Raw genomic sequence first — 17,345 nt, 5'->3', positions numbered from 1 at the left:
AAAGATCTGTCAGACCTAAAAGTTTGATGGATTCCTGCTGGTACTCTCTAGCTGGCGATTTTTTAGGGTGAAGTAACTCAGTCCAAAGATGGTTATTCAAGAACCCTTCCTCTGCTTCTTTGATTTTATGCCGGCATTTTATGTATGCTCCCCTTCTTTCAATTGACTGTTTCTAGGGTCCCCCCTGGACAGGGTGCAGTGCATGTGAAAGGTAGGACATGTACTAAGGTGTGTGTCATGTCCTGGCAGTGAAATAATCTCCATTTCGTTTTTCACTGTTGAAAGGCCATCTTGCCCATAGGACAGAATGGGAAGGCTGTGTAATATGTTTTCCAGCCTATTTTACTGAAAGCTTAAGATGGAAAGGTAAAGTTTAGTATGCCTGAACTCACAATGTAATAACGAATGTATGAGTTACTACGCTAGCAAATACCACACGGTAGGTTACAACACGGTCGTTACAACAACCACTTTGTTACCACACGTGGCTTTACATCGCAAGTCGTTTCTATGACTTGTTCTAGATGGCGCACTGGACTTAAGAATAGTATAAATTACTATTCCTATTCCAGTTAGCACAACAGCCGGGAATGTATTGGACTTAAAATCCAACACATTCCCTGGTGTTGCACGCCACCTAGTTCAAGTCGTAAAAACGACTAGCGATGTAAAGCCACGCGTGGTAACAATGCGGTCGTTGTAACAACCGCGTTGTTACCTACCTGCGTGGTAACAGCAGCATTGTAAACTCTGTTTCCCTGTAATAACACATCTAAAAGAGTGGCTTCTGAACACACTGTGCAAAACCACCTACATATAAAGAAGTGGTGAGTTTTTTTGCTCTGACATTTCTGTGTGTCTCTGCCTGGCTGTGAATTGACTGTCTGGATTTGGAAGCAATAGGATCTGGGGAACGTCTTGACCCAGGGGAGGAGGTGAGACAGTAACAGGCTGACCTGCATCTGGAGTGTAGGGGGAGGAGAAGCCCCTGGAGGTGAAGAGGCATGGGTTGCTGCTATAAAACAATTGTCCCATCTCCTGCTGAGTGATTGAGAATCCAGACCCCCACTAATCAAAGAAAGAAGGTGCCACTGGCAGGGAGGCACCCAGAACTGGTTTGAACAGGGGTCAGTGCCCCCTGAACACAAATACTTCAAAGCCATTGAGGGGTATACCAATGAGTGCTGAAGCCCCTGAACCTTGGAGAATGGCTTGATCAAGATAGAACAATACTGAAGCTACTTTGTGGTCAACAGGAACCTTTGCCAAGGAAGAAACAACTGAAGCGACTGCAGGCCAGCCCCAGATCACACAGCAGGGGTCAGTCCTATCCTTCAGTTTTCTGTTTCAACCAAGGAAAGGCTAAAGGGACTTTGCTGTGTGCTGTGTCCCCCTGCTTGAAGGACTTTTCTGTGTGCTGTGTCCTGAAATAACTATCCCAAAGGGCCTGAGGTGAGCTGGCTCCCTGTTCGGAAACCAAGGAGCACAAAAGTTTCCAGGAGAGTCTCAGCAGTGCTGTGTGAGCGTGTCTGTTGCAGCCTGATACCCTTGTAAGTACTGCCTGTGATCGTAGGAACCTGGCATCCAACTGAGCCTAAGTGGCTTTGTCTGTGCGTGTGCAGCCTGAACCCCTTTGTGGGGATTGTCCAGTGATCGTGTGCATCTGAATCCGAGTGAGTCTCATCAACGCTGTGTGTGTGTGATTTGTGCACTGTGAGACCTTCGTGGGGATTTGCCTTGTTATTGTGTGCACCGGAATCCAAGTGAGTCTCATCAATGCTGTGTGGGGGTGCATTGTGCACAGTGAAACCTTCATAAGGAGTTGCCTTGTTATCATGTGCACGGAGTAAAGTGAGTCTCATCGGCGCTGCGCACGGGATCTTCTTGCAGCCTGAGACTTGTGTGTGGAGTGCCCAGTGATCGTGCACCCGGAGTGAAGGACGACTCAGCGGCGCTGTGTGCGTGTGCTTTGTGGCAGCCTGAGATCTTCGTAATTGAAGTGGCCCGGACCGGCAGTCCCGGAGGAGCTGCGTTGCCAGTCCGAGCCACCGTTGCCATTTCACAAAAGCTGCATTGGAGACCCAGCCACTGGACGGAGAGAGGAGAGTGAGTTCACACCCCACAGGTAATGTGTCTGGACTCCTGGGGCGGAGCGCGGGCTCGGAGGGAGACGCTCTTGGCCTCTCTCTCGTGTTTGCAGTGCGAGCTTCCGCTTCGGCTCGTATCGCAGCCCGTATTGCCAAGGGAGTGGAGGTACAGGGGCCGGAGTACGAAGCTGAACTTTGGGATTACATCGTACTGTGTTAGGGGCAACTGTGAGAGGCTAACCACAGGTCAGACGGAGAGGCATAGAGACCACCTAAGTCTCGGTGATCGGGCCTGAGTGTATTACGCATTATTCCATTTCTGTAGAACGGAGTACCTGACTGCCTTATTACACAATGCATTCTTTCTGCATAAAGGAGTACCTGATTAGAGTATTACCCATTGCATTTTTCAGCATAACTAACTACCTGATTGTTATGCATAAACAAGGCAATACATCATTTGACAAACGACCTGATTAATGTACTGTGCATTGCATTATTCCTACATAACAAATACCTGATTAGTGTATACGCATTGCCTTATTTTTTTCTTTCTTTTTTTTCTTTCTTTATTTCGGCCTGACAAGGCCAAAAAATCACAGATAAAAACATATAAAAACAATTCAGATAATGTCACATTGTCCAAAGTTGCTAAACATACACTAGTCTAAAATTTACCAAGAAATAAACGAAAGAATTATAAATATATAAAAATAAAGATGCATATTTATAGCTCATTGCCTTATTTTTGCAGAACAACATAGCTGGTGGTTGTATTACGCATTGCATTCTTTTCATTGCAGAGTGTCTGATTGCTACGTTACGCATTACAATATTTTTACATTGCAAAAGTGCCTGATTCTAGCATTACGAACTGTATGATATGATATTAGGAGTACAGGAGAATGTTTAGAAGTGCTCATTGACATTTCCAGAACTTACAAGGGCTGGCTGGCGTAACAACCTGCCAGGAGAAATATTACAAAACCTCATATGTTGGTTTTATATTGTGTGGTTTTATCGTATATCTTTTTTCATAAAGTTTATACTCGTTTTATAAAACTTGTTTGGAGTCTATTTGTGGTGTAATCACTGGATTATTGTGAGCGTGGTTGCGAATACTTTACACATTTGCCTTGAAGATAAGCCTCGCTGCTTGTGCCAGGCTACCGAGGGGGTGAGCGGGGCTATCTAAGAAGGTGACCTTCCTTTCCCTGACGTTGGAACGCGGGTCCCTACTTGGCCTAAGGTACCTACCTCAGCCAACCAGGGATCCCGGGTCTAACAATGGGGGATCGCTACCTGCAGATCGCGCTGGTGCACATGTAGTGATAGCATGATCATTATTACAGAAGGGGCTGCAAACGTCTCTGCAGCCCCTTCTCTATTACAAACATGCTCCAGGGATAAAGGAAGAAGGGTACTTTCTGTAATCTGGTCACTGGTTGCATTTCTTTCTGCTGACTCTATATAAAATTCCTTGTTTGTAAGTTCTGAAATGGCTTCTCTTCCCTTACCCAATTAGGCAACAAAAACTGAGTCCTTCAGTTGGTGTCACACTGCATCCAGAGGCGATCTTCTTCACACTGCGCATATTATAATACTGAAATGTATACGTTAATTCAGCATCAGAACCCTCCATTTATGTCCAGTGTGTCTCATGTCAAGAATGCATTTTTTCTAGTGCCTCAGAATGCCCTGGCAATGCATAAAGACAGGTGAAAGGGTTGGAAATATAAGTGCACCGTGTAACGTGTGGGAGCTGAACTTGTAGAGAGTGTGCTTGGAGGGTAGCCAGTGCACCCCGCAGACTTAAGATTTGGATGCTTTAAATGCAGGGCCAGAGGGAGTGGTGACACCTTGCGGGGGGGGGGGGGGCTTGTCCAGTTTGTTTCCCAATATGGGCCTCAGTTAACACCTAATGCTGTCTTTTGATCTGGACAGGTGAGTTCTTTGGTGACAGCTGTGCGCCAGGAGCAGACCGTGGCTCCACACTGTGTGCCCTATGCAAGGGAACTCCTGGGATCAAACAACAAGACACGAAGTGCCTGCCGAGTGACAAGGAGCCATACAACGGGTACTCTGGTGCCTTAAGGTAAGTACCACAAGTTATCACAGGATCAGGCATGACATACACTGGCTTTCCGAGCACATTAAACATGTGCTTTCCTCTACTTTAGTGCCCTCCCACCTCATGAATATCCATCACTGAGTATCAGGATCCCAAAGTGAAGACACTTTTTTGACACTTTTTGAACTGACCTACAAATAAAATTCACATGCGAAAGTCCTTTCTATCATGATAGTTATCTTTTTACTCTACTGAAGCGTTTTTCATCTTTATTATATTTTATGTCGTGCTAGGTTTGAAAAGAAATTCTCCCAGTTTTATGCAGGGGGATTATGACACCACAAAAGAAGATTTACAATTACTTGGCATTCACTGTTTTCATTTTATTTGATTTTGTACTTTTGTAAGTCGTGCTGCTCTCCAAAAAGGATGTTTGTGCTAGTAACACAGTGTGGCGAGTCTGAATAAAAGAACATATCATTAATTCATTCATTTCAAAATGTATTGCGGCTAGATATAGCCATAAAAGCACATTCATTTCTCGACAATTATTAGTACAGATCCAAGGTGAATTTAAAAATTTCAAATGAACACTGGCAGATGGGCAAATAAATGAATACCATTAATTTACAATCGTCATTATGGGATTTCATAGGTGATAAAACACACTTTAAAAGTATAATTTAGCTGTACAAGTACATACAACTCTAAAAACTCTAAAACTAACCTCCCACATCACTCAAACCCCAGATGCATACCAACAAGACTCCCTCTTGATCAAATTCTCCGTAATTAAATCAAGGGGCTAGATATGACCGAAGGGGAATTACTATTCGTTACTTTTAGACTGTTCCAATTTTAGTAAATTCCTACGGATTGACCACATAGCAAACAAGAACTTTGATACAGTGACCACATAAACCGGATCAGTATCCGTTTTTAAGATCCTAAAGAAAACTAGATAGTTCCTGATGCCTAGGTTCCTACAAAACTGAATGATCCATTTAGACCTAGGGTGTTTATATGCCACGCAGAAGAACATAACATGAATAAAAGATTCTTCCTCTGTGTGGCACCCAGGACACAGATGAATAGGAGCTCCCGCCCATTTGTTGATGATCGCAAGTAGCGGGAGGGTTCCAAATCTGAATTGAAGGAACAACTTCTTTGCTAATGTAGGTTGTATGGAATCCAGGACCCCTTCACATTCATAGTGGCTCTTAAAATCAAGAAACCTGTACGTAAGGCTCGTTGGATTCGCTAACTGGAAGATTTTTGTCAGTTTATACTCTTTTAGGGCATTTGCCAATGATTTCTTGGAAATGGCTAGGCAGGATACTTCAGGGTCTATCCAAAGGTTTTCCATGCCAATTGCCCTGAAAGAGTGCTTTACATAAGAAAGACAAGGTATACTACCCGGCCCTAGAGAGGTCAACACCACTTTTAATTCTTCCCTGAAGCTAGACAGCTCCGGGGTAGTCCACAACCGCCGCCAGTAAAGCAGCGGACGTTTCGAGATAAGTTCCGCAACAGGAAGGATATTTAAATCCATCCTGAGCGGAAATAGCGGGGTGTTTTTTGGCAGGGACAGAATTTGTCTGAGGAAGTTGTTTTCAGTTACTTTGAGAGCATTATGGGCCTTATGCCTACACAATTCCGCCCCATAGAGGGAGGCTGACCTACCTTGAACCCTATACATTTCCAATGCTGGGCTTATGTTTTTCAAAACGCAGATTGTTTAGACTTTTAAAATTCCCCCAACTGCCTGGGTCAGTTTTAAGTTGGCCTTATCCATCTGAGGGCCCCACCCCATTTTTTTCAGTCAGTGAGAGACGCAGATAATCAAAAATAGGCACCCTTTCAGGGGACCAGCCTCCATCATTGGATGCGGACAATTAATGGAGTTAGCATTAAAAACCATGTATTTAGTTTTATTAATATTGACCACAAGATTCCTTTTTTTGCAAAACTGGGCAAATTTATTTAAAACACGGTGCATACCCATAGCTGACTTTGAAAGCAGCAGGGTATCATCCGCAAACATTAATGCGGGAAACCTAGCATGGGCCAATTTCGGGGAGGCTATGTCCTTGGTGGCAAGTAAATCATCTATCAACCCGTTTAAGAAGAGGGAAAAGAGGGTCGGCGCCAACACGCAACCCTGCCTAACCCCCTTCCCAACAGGAAACAGGACCGTCAATTGTCCATTCCTGCCATACCTCACTCTAGCAAAGGTACCTTCATGAAGCCGTTTAAGCTGAAAGCATAAGTATGGTGGAACCCCCAGAGCCAGCAAAATACTCCACAGCTGGCTTCGGTCCACCATATCAAATGCTGATTTTAAGTCGACGAAGGTTAGGTATAGGCTCCTTCCTTCCAAAACAACATGCTTCCAGTGATTTAACTGGAGCCTGAATAACTGGTCTATAGTCGAAGTTTTGGCCCTAAAGCCTGCTTGTCAAAATATCACGGTCGCTAATCCATTCCTGTAATCGTTGTAATAGTACCCTTGCATACATTTTTTGGGATACGTTAATGAGGCTGATTGGCCTATAGTTGGCAGGGACCATGGGTGAACCTTTTTTGAAAATGGGTATTATCTCGGCCCTGGCCCAGGTACAGGGGGTTTGGAGTCCCAGAAGAATAGCATTGAATAACAGTTGTAAATAGGGAACCCACACTACCTGTTCACTTCTGTACAGGTCTCCGGGGCTCCTATATAATCCTGGGACTTTGTTCAATTGAAGATTTTTTAAGGCTAACTGTACCTCAGCCGCTGTACACGGTGGTATACACCATGTGGGGTCTGCAGTTAAAAGACATACTGGGATCTCACTTTGTTCGTTTGGTGAAATGGTCTAAAGATTTAAAAAATATATACGCCAGGCTTCCTCACAGATATTTGGTTCGATTGTGGTCTTACCCGCTGTCTTCCCTGTATGAACCAAATTCCAGAAAGCCCTTGCGTTTTTTCCGTTTAGGGCAGACTTAATGGCCTGCCATCTATCGGTTTCCCATTCCGATTTTGCAATAAAAAGATTTTTTTTTAAATCAGCCCTTGCTGCCTTAATACATAATGAATCACCCGCCTTAAGGGATGATATGAGAGTTCGCTTAGCTTCCCTACAACCCCTGCTGAACCACGGGTTTTAATCCCCACGGGGTTTGCATTTAGTTGGTCGAGAGCAATAGAAAAAATCCCTCAGCAATACAGCCATTTACTGGTGGATTTTTCCCAAATCATTCCCAAAACTACTATCAAAAGTGTTTTTAGTAACAATAGCTGCCTTTTCTATTAGGGGAATAATACTATTATACATTCTTGCCATTGTGTCTGGGGATTGTATAATTGTAGCCCAGCGAAAACGCCTCCCACCATGTATTATTCTAAGATCACTAGAGGGGGCGTTAAAAAGCCTTGGTCTGTGTTGTTTATTTGTAGATCTAACTTAATGGTCAATGGTCGCTTTCAATGCCCTGAACAACTTTAAAATCTACCACTTTGTGCCATATTACTATACTAATTAAAAAGTAATCAATTACTGATTCCTGTCCCAATCTTTCAAATGTTGGGAGCCCAGGATTATCGCTCGGGAACCACTCATTACAGGCCCATATAGAAGAGGTCAGTGTAAGGGACGTCATTTGAAGTACTAATGGAGTCCACCTTTTTATAAGTGTTAGGGTGTGGGATTGACCAAATTGCATCCTCATCCGCAGTTTCATAGGTCCGTTGAGGGGTTCGTAGTGGCAATTGAAATCCCCTCCAATGAAAACGCCACTTCACCCATGAATAAGTTCAAGAGGTTTCAGAAAACAATCCAAGGTCGGAGAAATACCACCATACTGAGCTGGCGTGAATAGATAATAATAAGTGCCAGTTTTTTACATTTTTAATGGTCAAGAGAATACAGGGTATATCTGGGGAATGGGTGTTAACTCTTTTTACCACACATCCAAGGTGAGTCCCCACCCATGTGCACAAAACCCCGATGTTCTACCTCTAGGGTCCTTCACTGCTGGCTCAAAATAGGTCACACAACCCACCTTATGGATAGGTCTTAGGGCCCAAGTCTCTTGAAAGAGGCAAATCCCGTGGGAGTCAATGAAGTCTCCCCAGTTTGGCAAAACCATTTTATCCATAAGGCCCACAATGTTCCATGACAACATTGTCAGGCCTCTGCTTAAACCCTCTGAATCACTCCCGACTTTAACCACTGGTACTACATTCTCCGATAAGTTTGGGTCCAGCAAATCTAGATTAACAATACGTAAACGGGATGCTACTTCAGGGGATAATATAACTTCACTAGGCGGAATTGGCATTTTGTTGGTTAACACCTGATTCCCCACCTCTACCTCAAGATATTGCAAAATATTTTTTGCTGTTTTGTAAGCATCAAAGAAGGCGGCACAGTATTAGAAAATGTATGGACTAAATAAGCATTGTTCCTGACGCCAATACAGACACTGTATGCCTTTCCTTGCTAGAAAAACAAAAATGAGACATGACTGCTCTGCAGCCAAAGTCTCATGCGATTTGTCTGGCCAGTTATGCCGACTGAAACATCGAGTCAAGTTTTTCTACACTAGGAAAAACCAAATGTGAAAAACCTAACAACTAAGATCAGGCATACTGAAATTAATGCTTGAAATATTGCATTAATCCACCAGACTCATAATAGGGACTTGATGGCACTTTTTCCCTAATATGCCAATTTTAAAGTGCTTCTAACACACCAAGAGTGGTTTTAAATCCCCTAAGATGCCGTTGCTTCTGAAGTGGAGCTAGACAAAAATAAAAAGATTTAAAGGAATTTCAGAAAGCAACTAGAAGTCAGTCAATTAATCAAGTATCATATAATAGTGTGATGATCAGAATAAAATGCAAATAGTCAAATGGAAGAACAAAATATGGTTCAGTTAAAATAAATTAGTGCTACCTCCGAAATATCAGGGGAGGGTGAGACCACAAACCTTAGAAATTGGCTTCTTCTATAATGCAAAATGCAATGAAAACCATGATGAACATAATTATATTAGAATTGCACGAATTGGAGCAATCAGATTAAAGGAAGAACGATCCAGTTTCTGAAATCACATTATTCATCACTATCCCATAGGTTCACATTTTACAATTCCCACCCCTGGTGCTTTTCAGGCACCTTACAAAAATACCTCCCTAGTATACAAAGTCAAGTTCTCATAAGAATCACACCATGGTCCCAATAGGTGAGGACCTGGCAACATTCACTCACAATAATAGAACAGTGTGGTACAGGACTCTAAAGATAAGAACCAGTGAAAGAGATATTACATGTCAAAACATTGTTTACAAGATGTCTGTACACTGAAATATGGCAGCATGCAGAGTTGCCATTTTGAATTTGAGGACTACATTGAGTAATGTTAGCATAGCATAGATTCCCCTACATAATGCATTCATTTCAACAAGTTGATTTTGCTTTTATCGTGTTATTGCAGTTGTACATTTAATTATAGTACATTTAATTATAATACCCTGCATCAGTCCTAAGTGTTCAATTATTTTAATTTTTAAAATAAGTTATTACTTCTTTTCACAAGTGCGCATGTCTGCTGACATTTTTCAATCTGTTCACAATATTACCAAGATGTTATAAATGGTGATAGAGGAGGTTAGTGAAATATAAACAGATTGCTATCTATGTAACATGTAATTTTGACTGTCTACTATAAGTAATATAGTATCCTTTATATTGTCGTAAAATACTTCCTTTACTCTGTATCTAGTCAAATCCATTAGAAGGGATTGGTCTGAAATACATGTTCTAAATATATGTTAATGTATGTTAAACTATACATCCATCTATCATAGGGAGCCTCTCATGAGCTACCTGTATTTTTATGGTACATGATTGAGACTATTCTTCCGTACATGAAAGATATTTACTGGCCTTGGTAAGCCTAAAACAAAGTTGGAAAAAATATGTGCTATTTTGATGACAAGTGAATTTGCTAAATATTAAAACTAATTAATACTTAATATCCCTACGAAACGTATGTCAGGATAACTGGAAATGTCCCACCAGAGTTCCCATTCCTCACAGTTGCAACTTATGAATTTTGTCTCCTCCAATCAACACCTCATATTGAAATGATATGTCAGTCTACATCCTTTTAATTCTGAGCCAGAGTCTCGGAATCACCTTCTGAAAACATCACATCACACATTTTTTTTTTTAAACTTTTTAAATTATTTTCCATTCCATTTACAGGATTTTACATACATCCAATAAAGACAGTCATCTCTGCTTTAAGAGTGTATCAAATACAGTCAACTGAATACCTGCTTAGGGCACCGTGACATCACACATTCTTAATTTAAGTTTGTTGTCTCATCACATCACTTTGGAAGTTCAATCCAGATTTTCTACTAGCACTGTGTCCAGTGTGTAACCACCTATTCTAGAATTTATTTAAAGCTGCTCAACCAAACATATCACAAAGTGTAGGAACAATGACTGTTGCAAAACTGCAACAAGCAGATACCTGACATCTTCTCGTAAGGTGTAAACTCTACAATTACCTTACTTAAATTTTTGCGCACACCGCAAAGTGAACATGGATGACCTTCGGTGTACGTCATGTATATTGTCTATGATATATAACTCAAGAAACTGCCCATTGCATCTGTATCGTGACTGAATATATGAAGTAAACAAAAAGTTTAAGCTTCAGAACTACTCTCAAAGTACATTTAAGATAAAACAATTTATGAATTAATATACTAAATATGTAGTGTATTTCAGTGGCGTAACAAAACTTGAGGGGGCCCCCCCCCCCGGCAAGATACCTGGAGGGGGCCCCTCCAGACTCAATCAGGTGCTCTCCAGCCAGGGTATTGAGCTGAGGGGTCCCTTGGTGCTTGCCCTCGACCCCACACTGCATGTGCTGCGGGTGCCTATGTTACACCACTGGCCCGGTGCTTCAGCTGCCTTCCCCTTTACAGTCGCTGTACCTTGGTCTCTGCCCTTGGAGCCAGACATGCCCTCATTCGAGTAGCGCCTAGTTGCCTTGTCTATACTTGTGACACTATACTTCCTGCAGGAACCCAGGGATTTCTGAATGCTTTTGCAGACACGATGCAGGCCCTTCATGGCTGTTTTCTTACACTCTAAGCTACATCTGATTTGGATGGAGAGGCCACCCGTGAAATGTTGCTGGGACGTGGAAGACGATTACATTTACGCAAAGTGGAGCCCTCATACCGGAATGAGGAAGGGAGGGCCTTAATCTATAATTTTCTGTTCTATGCTTTGAGTTTATTGCCTCATTTGAAACAAGCTCATTTGCGTGCCAATTCCTACAGCCATGACCTTTCCATGTCCTCTCTCCTCACTTCTGATGATGCTTTGCTTTGGCACAAAGTTTAGGGCGTTAGGGGGGCAAATTTTCCACCCACAATTGAAAATGAGCCCATAGTCAGTCAAACACTGTTTCTGTAAGAAAATGTTGTCTATCCCTTAATAGTGCAGATTTGAGTTGGAAGAATATTTTGGAAAACGTTTGATATCGACTAGTAGTATCAGCACATCAGCAGAATCAAGAAGCCTCCCAGTAAATGATCCCAGAACTATTTAGTAATATCAGAAAGTAGGTTATCATTAAAATAGGAACAAAACAACAAACACTGAATCCGTCACTGTACAGTTATAGTATAGCAAAGTACTATTCCCATTCCACGTGAACAGTCCATTAATTCCTGCACAGTGCTCACAAGTGGCCCTGGAGACTTCTTCCCACTCCATTAGCACAGCATACCTCCCAGCTCCACTCCATTAGCACAGCATACCTCCCAGCTCCAGTCAACCTCTTGCCTTCAAGCAGAGTAGAGGGGCTGGATGCCTTCAAGCAGAGTAGAGGGGCTGGATGAGAGTCAGTCACCTTGTGCAGCCAGGCACAGTCCAGGTCCCAAACTTCACTGAGTTCTTGGGACCGTGTCTCTGGCTTGACCAATGGCAAATTAGCATAATACGACTTGGATTCATGCTTGGTTACCAATATTAAGTGCCCAAATGGGCAAGCAGGAGCAAACTAACAAGATACACATTCACAATAACTTGTGACTAACTACAGCTATCTTGTCAGGGAAAACAGGGGTCCTCAGGCACAGCTCAGAATTTTGTAAAAAACAAAATACAAAAATAAAAAGTCTTTTCACTTCAATGTAAGCAGATTTAAGAAAGCGGTGTATAAGGGAGCAATAGGTTGGTTAAAAAAATAGGTGGTAGAGCATAAAAAGTGCCTATAATCAGATTCCCTCTATGCAGAAAAGTAAAACAAGCATAGGTTTCTACTGCTACTAGTTGTCTCCAACTCACCTGAGGCCTGCAGCTTTGGTGGCTGGCATGGCCGGCTGCAGAAGACGACCATGACCAGCAATTATAAATTATGATCTCACTGTCTCAGTGCCTGGGACCCACCGACCGCCTTAAATGCAGTTTACACTGTGCATAACAATACAGGAAATTCAAAAGTGAGGGGGGAGGTAGAGGAATAAACAGCTAAGTTCGCACTCCACAGCAAAGTATAAGTCAAAAAACTATCTGAAATATCAGATCAAAAAACCTAGCTATCAAGAAGAGTCACTTTCAGCATTGGATGTGGCTCACACAAAGGAAAAAGAAAAAGGGGAGGAATATCCTTTTTCTTTAGTCCCCTCACTCACCGGAGTTTCCTCACGGTGACATGCTTCATCATAGGGGCTTCCCAACCCGCTGCGGGTTGAGGCGTGCTACGACTTGTGCCACTACGTAGGAGCACTTTTTAATTGAGGACTATGTGTGGTGTCATGTGAAAAAGGAAGTGGGTGGAGTGGTGTGAATTAAAAATATCCTACTAGTGGGCGGGAAAGACTTTATTTGTGCTCCTAGTAGATATATTAAAAGTGGGGGGGTTCTCTAGGTGAGCTGCTTCGATTATGAGACCAGGACCCTAGTAGAAAGCCAACTAGTTTCGAGTTGTACCCCTCAGCTCTTCTTCAGGACGTCACAGGGTCCAGCCCTATGAGTACCACTCCAAAAAAGTGAATCATATGCCTACCAATGAGCATGTACTAATATTTATACATACGACTCTTCTGCGATTCAGTGGCGTATCTGTAGGAAAAAGAACAGTGTTACCGTGTAGACTCCAGAAAAATTTCCATGTCTCGTCTTGCTTACTGTAAACTGAAAATGAGCTGCTTAGAAGTGTCTATTTGCTCAATTATGTGGCGCTCGTGAATATGAGCGTGATGTCCCTAAAAGGAAATAAATGGTAAAAACACAATTTTTGCATGCACCGCTTAACCCTCGTGTTTTCCTGTAATTTAGGAGCTCGAGTGCGGAAAAGAATTATATACAAATTTACACAATGACCACGAAATAGTGCAGTGCCTATGGACAACACAAAAAACAGACGTACAACAGGGGTTAAGATACGTTTTTTTAAGGCTCTGATGGGCCTCTGGGACATACAAGGGAAATAGAGGAAGTCCGCAGAACCATCTGTAAGGTTAAATGGTCGAAAGTTAGTTTAGCACGGACCTTACCGGTCCAGCCCAGGCGTGCCATGTGTCTCAAACGCGGACGCCCCATTGAATCCATGCGGTTTACAGACCAGGAAGGGTCTTACTTGTTACGGAGCTCTTCCTAGCTGTTACACCTAATCGGCATCCCTCGAGGCCGGCGGATGCCGTCTCAGTCTCGGGTGCTCGATATGAAGCTTTTCGAGTTGCCGCCCAGCTTCCAGTGGGAGACTAGACCGCGGGTAAATCCAAAATGGCCGCCCTGCTTGGGACAAACCAGCGTCCATCTTTGAATACCCGTGAGGAAATACTTGTGTATTTTAGACTACAAGAGTCACTAGACCCCTGAAAACAAACAACATAGACACAGTGGGACACAGATATATTTATTTACAGTATGTTAGGTGGGTTCTTCATCATTACACAATTACAAAAAATGGTTATGGTTACAGTTAAATTGCCCATGATGGTTTAATGTGAGGTGTTGTCACTAATAAATTCCCAGTATGGTTAGGTTGGGATTAGTTATTATAAGAGAATTGAAGGTTAGTGCTTTAAGCTAATGGTAACTTATGATTGTCTAGCCAAAACACCCCATGGAATGGCATCATTCAGTCCGTGGGTATCAGTCTTGAGTTTGTTCACCTAGCGCTGTTCCTTCTCCAGAAGGCGTTGTTTCAGGTTGTCCTGTCCATTTAGATGTTCCAGAATTACCCATTTCATGTCTCTAGGTGTGTGGTTCTTTTCAATGAAATGAGATGTCATTTTTGTGGTATACATTTTTGTATCTTATATTCCTTCTGTGCTCCACCATCCTCGTGCTGGCCTTCCTTGTCGTCATGCCAATGTAGTGTAGATTACAGATACAGGTGATCATGTATACTACGCCAGTAGTATTACAGTTAGCCACTGCAAGGAATTGCCTCTTAATCTTCGACAGTTTCCACCCGAGACAAATAAAAGAGAACCTACCATTCGGACAGTTTTTAAGATTGAGGCGCAACTGCAGCTCAAAAGACACATTCCATCAACAAGCGAATGACCTCACAAAAAACTTATTGACAGACAATACCCAGAGAATTTGGTCAAAAAAGCCAAAAAGAGAGCTGCTAATAACAACAGGGAGGCACTACTGGAACCAAAGGTGATCAAGGACACAACAGGCGAAAAAAGACCTATCTGTATCACTACATATAACATTGCTTCTGACAGAGTGACCAAAATCATCAAAAAACATTGGCGCACTCTGAATTGTGGGAATCTAAATATCCCAAAACCAGTGTTCAGTCACAAGAAAGGTAAAAATCGGAGAGACTACCTTGTCCCTACCCGCCCTAATGTGGAGGACAGGAACTCTAAACAAAGAACTATCACTACGGTACCCACAGGACACTACCCATGTAGTGATTGCAGTGTTTGTCATTTGACAAATGTGAAAGAAAATGACGTGGGAAATCAAAAATTTCACTAACTGTAATACTACGGGCGTAGTATACATGATCACCTGTATCTGTAATCTACACTACATTGGCATGACAACAAGGGAGGCCAGCACAAGGATAGTGGAGCACAGAAGCAATATAAGATGCAAAAAGAAGACCACAAAAATGACATCTCATTTCATTGAAAAGAACCACACACCTAACGACATGAAATGGGTAATTTTGGAACATCTAAATGGACAGGACAACCTGGAACAACGCCTTCTGGAGAAGGAACAGCGCTGGCTGTACAAACTCAAGACTGATACCACGGACTGAATGATGCCATTCCATGGGGTCTTTTGGCTAGACAATCATAAGTTAACATTAGCTTAAATCACTAACCTTCAATTTTCTTATAATAACTAATCCCAACCTAACCATACTGGGAATTTATTAGTGACAACACCTCACATTAAACCATCTTGGGCAATTTAACTGTAACCATAACCATTTTTTGTAATTGTGTAATGATGAAGAACCCACCTAACATACTTTAAATGAATATATCTGTGTCCCACTGTGTCGATGTTGTTTGTTTTCTGGGGTTTAGTGACTCTTATAGTCTAAAATACACAAGTATTTCCTCGCGAGTATTCAAAGATGGGCACTGGTTTGTCCCAAGCAGGGCGGTCATTTTGGAGATGTACCCGCGGTCTAGTCTCCCACTGGAAGCTGGGCGGCAACTCGAAAAGCTTCATATCGAGCACCAGAGACTGAGACGGCATCCGCCGGTCTCGAGGGATGCCGATTAGGTGTAACAGCTAGGAAGAGCTCTGTAACAAGTAAGACCCTTCCTGTTTTGTAAACCGCACAGATTCAATGGGGCGTCCGCGTTTGAGACACACGGCACACCCGGGCTGGACCCGTAAGATCCGCGCTAAACTAACTTTCGACCATTTAACCTTACAGATGGTTCCACGGACTTCCTCCTTACAGATGGTTCCACAGACTTCCTATATTCCCCTTGTATGTCCCAGAGGTCCACCAGAGCCTTAAAAAACGTATGTTAACCCCTGTTGAACGTCTGTCTTTTGTGTTGTCCATAGGCACTGCACTATTTTGTGGTCATTGTGTATATTTGTATATAGTTCTTTTCCGCACTCGAGGTCCTAAATTACAGGAAAACACGAGGGTTAAGCGGTGCATGTAAAAACGGTGTTTTTAACATTTATTTCCTTCTAGGGACATCACGCTCATATTCACGAGCGCCACATAATTGAGCAAATTGGCACTTCTAACCAGCTCATTTTCAGTTTACAGTAAAGCAAGACGAGACCTGGAAGTTTTTCTGGAGTCTACATGTTAACACTGTTCTTTTCCTACAGATACGCCACTGAATCGCAGAAGAGTCATATGTATAAATATTAGTACATGCTCATTGGTAGGCATATGATTCACTTTTTTGGAGTGGTACTCACAGGGCTGGACCCTGTGACGTCCTGAAGAAGGGTACAGCTTGAAACTAGTTGGCTTTCTACTAGGGTCCTGGTATCATAATCGAACCAGCTCACCTAGAGAACCACCCCACTTTTAATATATCTTCTAGGACCACAAATAAAGTCTTTCCCGCCCACTAGTAGGATATTTTTAATTCACACCACTCCACCCACTTCCTTTTTCACATGACACCACACATAGTCCTCAATTAAAAAGTGCTCCTACGTAGTGGCGCAAGTCGTAGCACGCCTCAACCCGCAGCGGGTTAGGAAGCCCCTATGATGAAGCATGTCACCGTGAGGAAACTCCGGTGAGTGAGGGGACTAAAGAAAAAGGATATTCCTCCCCTTTTTCTTTTTCCTTTGTGTGAGCCACATCCAATGCTGAAAGTGACTCTTCCTGATAGCTAGGTTTTTTGATCTGATATTTCGGATTGTTTTTTGACTCATAACAATACAGGCCCAGCCTTGCCCCAACGAATGCCTCACCCCAAAGCTGAAAACCACGCAGCTGCATGTCGTGCACCATGCAGCACGTACGCACCATTTAATCCGCGAGGCGGCGGGTGTAACTTTAACACTACGTTCCAGGCGGACCCTGCTGTCAGTTTTTCATTCCAGGCGGACCCTGCTGTCAGTTTTTCAAATACATTAGATGGAGAAGCAGTTGAGAAAAAGGAGCACTTCTACTCTCTCTCTGTAGCATAATGAATAGGA

At 42.7% G+C, this 17,345-nt stretch overlaps 1 protein-coding gene across 1 annotated transcript in view; it reads left to right on the top strand.

The window, feature by feature from the left end:
- Positions 1-17,345, top strand: part of LOC147683548 (serotransferrin-A-like) — a 282,375-nt gene that overhangs the window by 228,245 nt on the left and 36,785 nt on the right. Inside the window, exon 13 of the mRNA XM_086943940.1 lies at positions 4,032-4,182. Within this exon, the coding sequence (XP_086800066.1) occupies positions 4,032-4,182 (151 nt within the window). The remainder of the gene's footprint in view (positions 1-4,031; positions 4,183-17,345) is intronic.

The sequence above is a fragment of the Lissotriton vulgaris genome, chromosome 11 (genome assembly GCF_964263255.1).
Source record: "Lissotriton vulgaris chromosome 11, aLisVul1.2, whole genome shotgun sequence".
Classification (NCBI taxonomy): Eukaryota; Metazoa; Chordata; class Amphibia; order Caudata; family Salamandridae; genus Lissotriton; species Lissotriton vulgaris.
This window is presented reverse-complemented; position numbering and strand designations above follow the sequence as displayed.